General features: G+C 35.4%; 2 protein-coding genes across 2 annotated transcripts; one reads left to right on the top strand and one right to left on the bottom strand.

The window, feature by feature from the left end:
* Nucleotides 1-1,698: 1,698 nt before the first annotated feature.
* Nucleotides 1,699-4,309, bottom strand: LOC133879186 (uncharacterized). The gene is made up of 7 exons (XM_062317722.1): nucleotides 3,838-4,309; nucleotides 3,651-3,752; nucleotides 3,211-3,539; nucleotides 3,018-3,127; nucleotides 2,252-2,327; nucleotides 1,816-2,206; nucleotides 1,699-1,718 (listed from the first exon to the last, which is right to left on the bottom strand). Exons 1-7 carry the CDS (start codon nucleotides 4,307-4,309, stop codon nucleotides 1,699-1,701), a joined length of 1,500 nt encoding a protein of 499 aa, XP_062173706.1.
* Nucleotides 4,310-5,732: 1,423 nt separating this feature from the next.
* On the top strand, nucleotides 5,733-7,801 carry LOC133880056 (transcription termination factor MTEF18, mitochondrial). The gene has a single exon (XM_062318927.1). The coding sequence runs from the start codon at nucleotides 5,797-5,799 to the stop codon at nucleotides 7,471-7,473; it is 1,677 nt and encodes a 558-aa protein (XP_062174911.1). The 5' UTR covers nucleotides 5,733-5,796; the 3' UTR covers nucleotides 7,474-7,801.
* Nucleotides 7,802-9,319: the final 1,518 nt, after the last annotated feature.

Below are 9,319 nucleotides of genomic sequence, written 5' to 3'. Positions count from 1 at the left end.
TAGTCTATATTTGAAATTGAAGCCAACACGCAAGTCGGCAACACTTTGCAACTAATATATATATATATAAAGTGATTGATGTGCTATAAAGTAGAATTTTTTTTTTAAAATTTTTGGTAAGAAAAAGGCCTTGTTTGATAAACCCTTTCTCTCTCTTCTCTCTCTCTCTCTCTCTCTCTTTTTCACTTTTCCCTAAAAAAGTTAACATCAAAACATTTTTTTTTTTTATCACTTTTTATATCACATTCAATATTTTTTTTTATTAATATTTAAATAAATAAAAACTTATTACAAAACAAAACCTTTTTACTTTCCTATAAAAAAAATTTGAATTTCTTTCTACTTCATATCACTTAAATCATATTTTATTCCTATTTTTTTTTAAAAAAAATTCTCTCCACAAGGGTTACCGAACGGGGACAAAAGTTGTTAAAAAGTAATTTATGTGATATAAAAAGAGAAAAAAATTATTAAAAAGTGATTGATGTGGTATAAAAAGTGAAATGTTGTGAAGTTAATTTTTTTTTTTTTAAATGGAATGATTTGCCCAACATAACCTCAAATTTTGAAATTCTTCTCAATAGTAGTCATTCGGATCCCACAACCTTTTAATAAATCGAATCAAGTACCGGGTTTTTTTTTTTTTTTTTTTTTTTTTTCGGATGTGATGAAAGTTGGTGCTTAAAAATTTAAAATAGAGCAAAAAGTTATTTCTTTTTTACTATTTATCTTTCTTAAAAAGTTTAAGGTATGTTTTACAATAATTTATTTTTAAATAATAAAAATGTCTACGTAAGCTTTTATATTTAGATTTTTTTTTTAAAAAAAATTAATTGTTTATGAATATATATTGTTTTGTCACATATTTTAATTATATAAAATATATAATTGTAGTTACTTTAAATTATGGAGAATAACAATGATTCTATTGAGCTCCAATTATATTATAAACAAGCTCGTGTCGAGATAAATTTAGCAAATCGGCTAGTAGATTATTACTTATAAAAAAAAAAAGGAATTATGATTACCATTCTGATGATGGAGACCAAATCCAAAGAGTATATTTACAAAAATGATATTGTCAACTAGTTAACCATGATTTTTCAAAAACACAAATTAACAAAAAAATATTGATTCCTCTAAACTAAAATCCTAACTTTGCCATTGGATGTATGTGGACCAGTGGTGGTCACACGGCTACCCTCTATTGTAAGGGGTTTCCTTAAAACGTGCAGTTCATATGGATAATATTGTTATTTCAAGTGAATTGATTAATTAATATTTTCAATTACATATGGGAACTTTTGTAATTGACAAACTCTAAAATGAGGTATTTTGAAAAACCAACATTATTTTGCATTAAACCAATATGCCAGGGTAATTTTGTCTTTTGACACGACTAAAATGGCGGCATTTTTTAAAAAGTAAACATGCAAGTGTCATGTGCCGGCACACGTGACACATTTTTCATCCACATTAAATGCACAAATTTAATCTGGAGACCTACTCATAACAAAGTGGTAGTTCGGAAAAACGAGTTGCAGTAAGTTATAATTTAAGAGTGTAAGTGCAAATGAGGTGGTAGTTTAAAGGAGAAACTGTAATTATTTTTGGATGAATTAAAGCTTTATTAAGTAAAACTACATTACAAGACAACACGCCAGTGAATACTAGAACAAATCCTTACAAAAAGGACACTTACATCCCCTGAAGCATAGCTGATAAATCAGCAAGCAAAAAAATCAACTTACAACAACTTATGTAGACTCCACCTATATACAAGGTCTATATGCTTATCTATTCTCTTAAAAGAACCCTTAGCAAGGGTCCTAGACTTCACTTCCCATTTAATCTGCATAATGATGGCCTCCTCAGACTTAGGAATTCTTCCATGCAGAAATGCATTCCTCTGCTTCCACAGTTGATACACAAATGCTCCAAAACAAAGCTTGCCAAGGTTGAATTTCAATCCTTTTCCATGCAAAACAACAACACTCCATTCCGCTACACTTTCCCAATCAATAGGAGGATTAGGAAAAGAGCACTCAGCCATAATAGCCTTCCATATACGTCTACTAAAGCTGCATTGGAAGAAAATATGATCTCGGCTCTCTTGGAATCCATGACAAAACAGGCAGTTGGTGCTTCTAGCATAACCCCAGCGGCACATTATCTCCTTGGTTACAATGGCGTCACAAAAGACCAACTAGAGGAAGAAAGAGTGCCTAGGTATAGAGAAGGAAAACCATACAATTTTCCACCATTCTACAACAGGCCTTTTCACCCTCAATTTCTCCCAAGCTGCTGCACATGAGTAAGTCCCAGAACTGCAATTCCATACAGGTAGATCAGAACCACCTAAAGCAATTTTTCGAATTCTGCTTTGGATCTCCACTATATTATTAGACCGAGCATACGGCCAAAACCAGTCTCCATCTTTGATGATAGTAGACAACCTAGACTTAAGTGGAATACCCGAATCATACACTGCTCTATGCCATAAGTGTCAAACAAATATCCTGCTGGATGCCAGCAATCAAACCAGAAAAAAAATATGGCATCCATCACCCACTTTATAACGGATGAAGGTCTTAATTAGCTATATCCCAAAGTTTCAACAACTTCTTTCAACTTCAAGAGCAATTTTTAGGGATAGCAATATGCCATAGGCTCCTCCCCTTCAACCAGTTTGCTTCTATCCATGCCACCCTAAGCGATCTAGCCTTTGTAAATAGAGACCATATATGATTCAACATAGAAGCATTGTTCCAAATTAAACTTCAAGATTTTTGATTCCCAACCCACCTTCTCTTTTAGGAACACAAATCTTTTCCCAAGAGACTTTAGCATGAGCCTTTGAATCCTTCCCATTCCATAAGAATCTATTAAATTTATGTTGCAGCAAAAGGATAATCTTCTTAGGCAGGATGAATACTTTAGTCTAGAACACTTGGAGACTAGGAAGAACAGAGGACAACAGCTGGAGCCTCCCTGCAAAAGATAGATTTTGAGCCAACCAAGACTCTATCTGAGCAGCAATCTTGGAGACCAAAATGTCACAATCTGCAGTAGCCATTCTTTTGGTGATTAAAGGAACCCCTAGATATCGGACAGGCTGTGTCCCTTCCTGCATTTGCAGAAAATCTAAGATCTCATTCTTATCTTCAACAGAACTCCACCACAAAACAAAGAATTCTTAGAGGGGTTAGCCTTTAAACCCGAAAGTAGTTCAAATTCATCAAGAACTCCTTTTATAGCTTTAACAGAATTTATAGATGCAGCAAAGAAGATTAATAAGTCATCCGCAAAACACAAATGAGTGAGCTTAATAGAGCTGCACTTAGGATGAAAAGCAAACAAGGGGTTGTTGCTAGCAATCTCCTCCAACAATAGAGATAAACCCTCCATGGCTAGAACAAACAAATAGGGGGAAATGAGGTCCCCTTGCTGAAGGCCTTTTCTACCTTGAAAGTAACCCACCAAGGATCCATTAAGGGCAAGAGAGAAGCTAGGACTAGTTATGCATTCCCTAATCCAAGCTATAAAATTTGGATGAGCTCCAAAACAGTATAAGCAATGGAGTATGTAATCCCGACTTAAGGAATCATAAGCTTTCAGTAAGTCCACTTTACGGGTGCATCTAGGCTTACCTTGCTCTCTATGATAGTTGCACACTAGCTCTTGAGCAAGTAAAATATTCTTAGCAATGCTTCTCCTTGGAATAAAAGCTCCTTCATTAGAGCTAATGACTTCTTCAAGCCCCAGGACCAAACGGTTAGCTAGAATCTTAGTGATACATTTGTACACCAAGTTACAACGATATGGGTCTATAATCACCCATTGAAGCTGGATTCTTTTTCTTTGGAACCAAAGTCAAAATAGTAGCATTTGCTTCCTTAAGAAGCCTACTCGAGGTGAAGAATTCCAGAATAGCATCACGGACCTCCTCCCCCACAACTGACCAAGCTTTTTGGAAGAACCCTACAGAGAATCCATCCAGCCAAGGTGCTTTGTTTTTGTTCATGGAGAAGATCACTTTCTGAATTTCAGATTTAGTAACCCTTGCTTGCATTCCAGCCACACAAGAGGGAGAAAACTTTCTCTTGAATAAACTGGACACCCGATCAGCTTTTACTTGGTTAAACTCATGAGAAGTTTTACCAAGAAAATTCTGGTAGAAACCAAAGGCTACCTCCTTTATATGCTGCATATCAGTCACTCTATTCCCCTCCTTATCCTTCAAAACTTTAATTAGGTTATAGGAATTTATGGCTTTAACCGAAATTATGGAAAAAGGCAGTATTCCCATCCCCTAGATTAAGCCAATTGTTTCTGGATTTCTGCTTCATAAAATTTTCTTCAGCAGCAGAAAGTGAAACCAAAGTATGCACACACTCCCTTTCTCTTCTTTGACAATTAGCATTACCATGTGATAAGAGGAAAGCAGCTTGAGCTTGGGCCAAATCCTGCCTAGCCTTCATCACTTTCTGTCCCAAACCTCCAAATACCTCCAAATTCTTGGCTTCAAGGATGTTTTTTACAGATTTGAACTTAGAATAAAGCCGAAACATTGAATAACCAGCCTAAAAGTTAACAAACTTAAAAGGCTTAGTACCATAACTAAGAAACTTCTCAACCGCCACAAGGATAGGAGAATGATCCGAGACACCCCTCTCCAAAAATTCCACAGCTGTGTTTCCAAAGTTTTACAGCCATTCAAGATTAGAAAGAGCTCTATCAAGTTTTTTGGAAACAAAAGAATCACCAACTTGATTGTAATTAGCCCTAAACATAATTAAATATATGGAATTATATATATATATATATATATATATATATATATAAAAGTAATGCTATTTAGCAGACTGTTAGAACATTTGTAGTGAAGTTGTCAAACCCACAAAATCATCAAAATCAGACGATCTTATCTCGTCTTCCAACAAGCTCTCTACTTCTACAGTGTTTTTGAAGATTGATCAAACGAGGGAAAAATCGATCGTCTTTTATTATTTTTTGCAATTTTTTTATTCTATTTTCACGGCGAAGGTCGAGGAGGTCGATTCCATTTCTTCTCTATCCTCTTCCTATTCATTGTCGTCTCGGCTTCAACGATGTCACCGGAGTCGGATCCTTTGATTTGACAGGTTGTGGATAGTGCGGATGGTCGGTTGGGCGTAGAGCACCGGCTTGGCGAGCTGTTCAAGCGAAGGTACGGCAACTTGTCGGCGAACGACGACGTGACTGACCCAGTTCTCAGACCTCACCCCATCGACATTACCAACAAGGCTTCGATCTTGCCTCTTGTCATGGAGTTGTTTCCGCAGTAAAAAATCAGGTACCCAGCGTTGATAATTCGGCCGATTTTGCTCCAGTCGATCTACTGAAGGTTTTATTTTTTTTATTCCATTTTTATAAAACTAATAAAAAATTAGTATTTCTTTAAAATAGAAAACATCTAAAGAGTTTGATATTTAGAGCTTTTGAAAAGCAGGAAGTTAAAATAACAAAAACGAGTTTTCTAGTTAAAATTTGCTGAAACTTTGACGACTTCATTACAAATGCTCTTATACGATTGTGCTGAAATGATATTACAATAAAAATAAACTTTTAGATTAACACTTTTTTTAAAAAAAATCAAACTAAAAATTAATTTTTATACAGTCGTTTGGAATATTTATTTATTATTTATTTTTTGGCTGATAGGGGGACATTCGCAATTAACAGTTCACCAAATCATCCCACACCCAACTCTGTGCCTGAAACTCTGACAACTAAACTCTCACAATAGCATCGAGCATGCCAGTCCCCAAATCCCTCTTCACCATCCTCTCCCACCACTTCTCTACCACCACAAATCTTCCAAGCCTCTCCAAAATTCCCTCCAAGTACAGGGCCCAAGCCATCCAACAAGCCCAGAAGGCCCTCACGGAGTACCTCCACACCACCAGGGGCTTGCCATTCCCCTACGCCGAGCACATTGCCAGGAACTCCCTCTTCTCGGTGTCCAACCTCATTGCCAAGCTCGATTTCTCGCCCTCGGATTTCTCAAAAAGCTTCAGGAGGTTCCTCAGGTACCATCCCATCGACGAATTTAAGTTTTTCTTTGAAAGCATTGGCATCAGTTATGGTGAGGTTAATGGGTTTTTGCCTGCAAACAAGTTCTTTTTCTCGGAAGACGGGACTGTTTTCAGCGCGGCTTGTGCGCTTTCGGCATTTGGGTTTCCGTGGAATCGGTTGGGGAAGTTGTGTAAGGAGGAATTTTCGATATTTAGTCAGAGTTCGGAGGATTTGACTGCTAGGCTTTGCAGGTTTAAGGAATATGGTTTGAGTAATGTTTCAGTGATCGGTATTTGTCTAGCTTTTCCGCATGTGTTGAGTTGGGATGGGGAATTGGGTGGTGAAATTGACGCATTGTTTGATGATTTGAAAAGGGTTTTTATAGATTTTGATTTGGCAACTTGTGTTGAGGAAAATGTGGATGCTTGGTATGAAGTTTGTAGAAAAATACGTGTCTTTTACGATTTGGGTTGTGAGAAGGGGACGGTAGGGGATCTGATGGGTAGGAGCAAATATGTTTTCCTTGAATACCCAGAAGAGGTTTTGGTCCAAAAAGCAGAATACTTTTGTAGATTTGGTGTTAGGAAGGAGGATGTTGGTCTGTTGCTTCTTCGGAGCCCGGAGATTATGAATCTTGATATGGAAACACCAGTGATTTCAGTTTTGGGGTTCTTGAAACATTTTGGATTGAGCACAAAAGAGTTAGAGTCCATTAGTCGAAAGTATCCTTATGTGTTGGGAAGAAATAAAATGGCTAATTTGCCTCATGTGATGAAGGCTTTGAATCTACATGAATGGTTCTTCCATAAGCTGAAGAGTGGAAATCATCAATTGTTAGCTAATTATGTCCTAAGTGATCCTGATGAAGGCTTGGATACAGAATTTAGAGATGGCTTGGAGAAGATTAAATCTTCAAGATGCCCTATTCATACCATGAAAAAGTTGAATTTCTTGCATGGCATTGGGTATGGGGAAAATGCCTTGACCATGAAGGTCCTAGATCACTTGCATGGCACTAGCATTAAGTTGCAAGAGCGATTTGATTGCCTCCTCCATCTAGGGATTGAGTTCTCGAACCTCTGTATGATGGTAATGTCAACACCAAAGGTCATAAACCAAAAGCCTGAAACTATAGAGCAGAAAGTGAATTTTCTCTGCCAGGAAATGGGAATCTCTCTACAGTACCTAGACGTTTTTCCTGCATTTTTGTGTTTTGACTTAGAGAACCGGATCAAACCTAGGTACAGATTCCACGTTTGGCTTACAGAAAAGGGTTTTTGTACAAAAGCCTACTCCATTGCAAGCATTGTAGCAACCAGTGAAAAGCAATTTGTAGTTCGCCTCTCTGGAATTCATCCAGACGCTCCAAAAAAGTGGTCTGAGCATTTCTCTCCCAAAAAACCATTAGGTTCATAATTGAGTTTATACAGCTTCTTAGCAGGTTTCCTCCTTTTCCTATGGTCTAGGAATTTAAAACGAGATTTTAGAAAATCAGTGGGAGTTTTGTGATCCATGGACCATGAGGAAGGATTTGTAAATCAATATCTAATCCCCAGGAAACAAGAGCATTACTAATTTTCTCTGGTTGCAGTGCTATCCTACTGTGCTGGTATTGATTATCAGTGTCATCTTAATGATTGCCCTGAATGTGCCAAATATTTCATATTTGTAAATTATTATTTTTTTGTATGTTTTGTATCTCTGTATGTTTATCATGAAAAAATTGGAGAGAGATCTAGTGCCATCATGGAAAGATGAACTAGTTTAAGGTGTCATTTTACTTTGGTCTGTTTGCCAACAGAGTTGAATCAGGATTCTTCTCTATTCATCTTTACTTTTTTTCAAAAATAAATTATATTTTATTTAACTTTTTCAAATTTTTTCAAATTATTATCTGGAAGTGCTTTTACTGATCAAGATTGGTGAAGAGTTATGGCCATTTGTGCTTCATTTTCTCTTCAGTGGGAATTTGATCTGCATATCTGATTGTTAAAATAGAGTAACTGAAAGTGAAAATTGTAACTGTTCAAGAATTTGGAGGCATCGCCATGAATCATGATGAATTAAAACTGCAAATGCTAATCATCTTTTAAAACCTGAAAATGGTCTTTATGACTTATGAGATAAGAAACCTACTCGTTTTACACATTATTAAAACAAAAATAAAGTTCTTATTTTGAATCATCTAATAATAATATCTGATCACCAAAAAAAAAACATCTGCTTAAAAAAAAATAAAGACTTTTTTTTTTTTTTGATAAGTAATAAAGGTTTTATTAAAAAACGTAAGACACTTTTAAATACGTAGAGAGTATATACAAGAACAACTAAACCAACTTACAAAAAAGAAACCCAAACAAACCCGCTAGGACCTAAGTTCTTAAACATGAAACCTACAAGGAGCATCCAAAGCAACAAAAAGAAACCCAAACAAACACACAAGGACATATTCCCTTAAACCTGAAATAACATCTTATTCTATTTTTAACATCCCAAACAATATCTTACAGAGTTTTCTCAGCTCTAAGAGATTTACCATGTCTTATAACATTCCTCTGCCACCATAAATGATAAACTGCAACACAAACATAATTTGTGAACATTAGCCATCATGCTTTTGTTTCTCCATTTAATAAAAAAAAGAAAAGAAAAAAGAAGCGTCTAAAAACTAGGCACCATTTGGCAAACCATTCCAATTTTATTTTTTATTTTTTATTTTTTAAAAAAGTCATACTAAAAACATTCATACTTTTTATTACTATTTAAATAAATAAAAAAATCATTAGAAAACAACTCTTTCACTTTTCCTTACATAAAATTCTAAAATTTTTTCTTAATTTATTTTACATCAATCACTTCTTATTACTATTAAAATAAAAATTCCACTACAAAATTGTTTACCAAACATGTCATTGCCACAATCTGTTACCACACCCACATTTATAAACACATTCTTTATCTACATCTGCGTTAAGATTTATGAAAAAGAAGAAACAATGTTAAAAATTTTGTAGTGAATGAAAGTAAATAATCCATAATAAACATGCTTTTGATGTTCTAAATATATATATATATATATATATATAAAGTCTTGTTTGCCGGTATAAAAGAAGATTGATAAGCATTTTAAGAAACAAGCTGTAATAGCGAGAGCGTAGTTGAGAAATCTTTACCAGACCTTACGCAAGGGATTCTTCACGTAGGCGGCCGGCGACATCTCAGTGCTTCTTGGGTGGATTTTTAATGCATTCTAAGTAACAGG

This window comes from Alnus glutinosa, chromosome 10 (genome assembly GCF_958979055.1).
Source record: "Alnus glutinosa chromosome 10, dhAlnGlut1.1, whole genome shotgun sequence".
Lineage (NCBI taxonomy): Eukaryota > Viridiplantae > Streptophyta > Magnoliopsida > Fagales > Betulaceae > Alnus > Alnus glutinosa.
This window is presented reverse-complemented; position numbering and strand designations above follow the sequence as displayed.

Excerpts from the sequence above, each read along its gene's own strand:
- LOC133879186 (XM_062317722.1), bottom strand. The coding sequence starts at position 4,309 with ATGGGAATACTGCCTTTTTCCATAATTTCGGTTAAAGCCATAAATTCC. Across the intron at positions 3,753-3,837 it reads AAAGAATCCAGCTTCAATGG|AAGTCATTAGCTCTAATGAA; the intron begins GTGATTATAGAC and ends TGGGGCTTGAAG. Across the intron at positions 3,540-3,650 it reads CAACTATCATAGAGAGCAAG|CTTGGATTAGGGAATGCATA; the intron begins GTAAGCCTAGAT and ends CAAATTTTATAG.
- LOC133880056 (XM_062318927.1), top strand. The coding sequence starts at position 5,797 with ATGCCAGTCCCCAAATCCCTCTTCACCATCCTCTCCCACCACTTCTCT.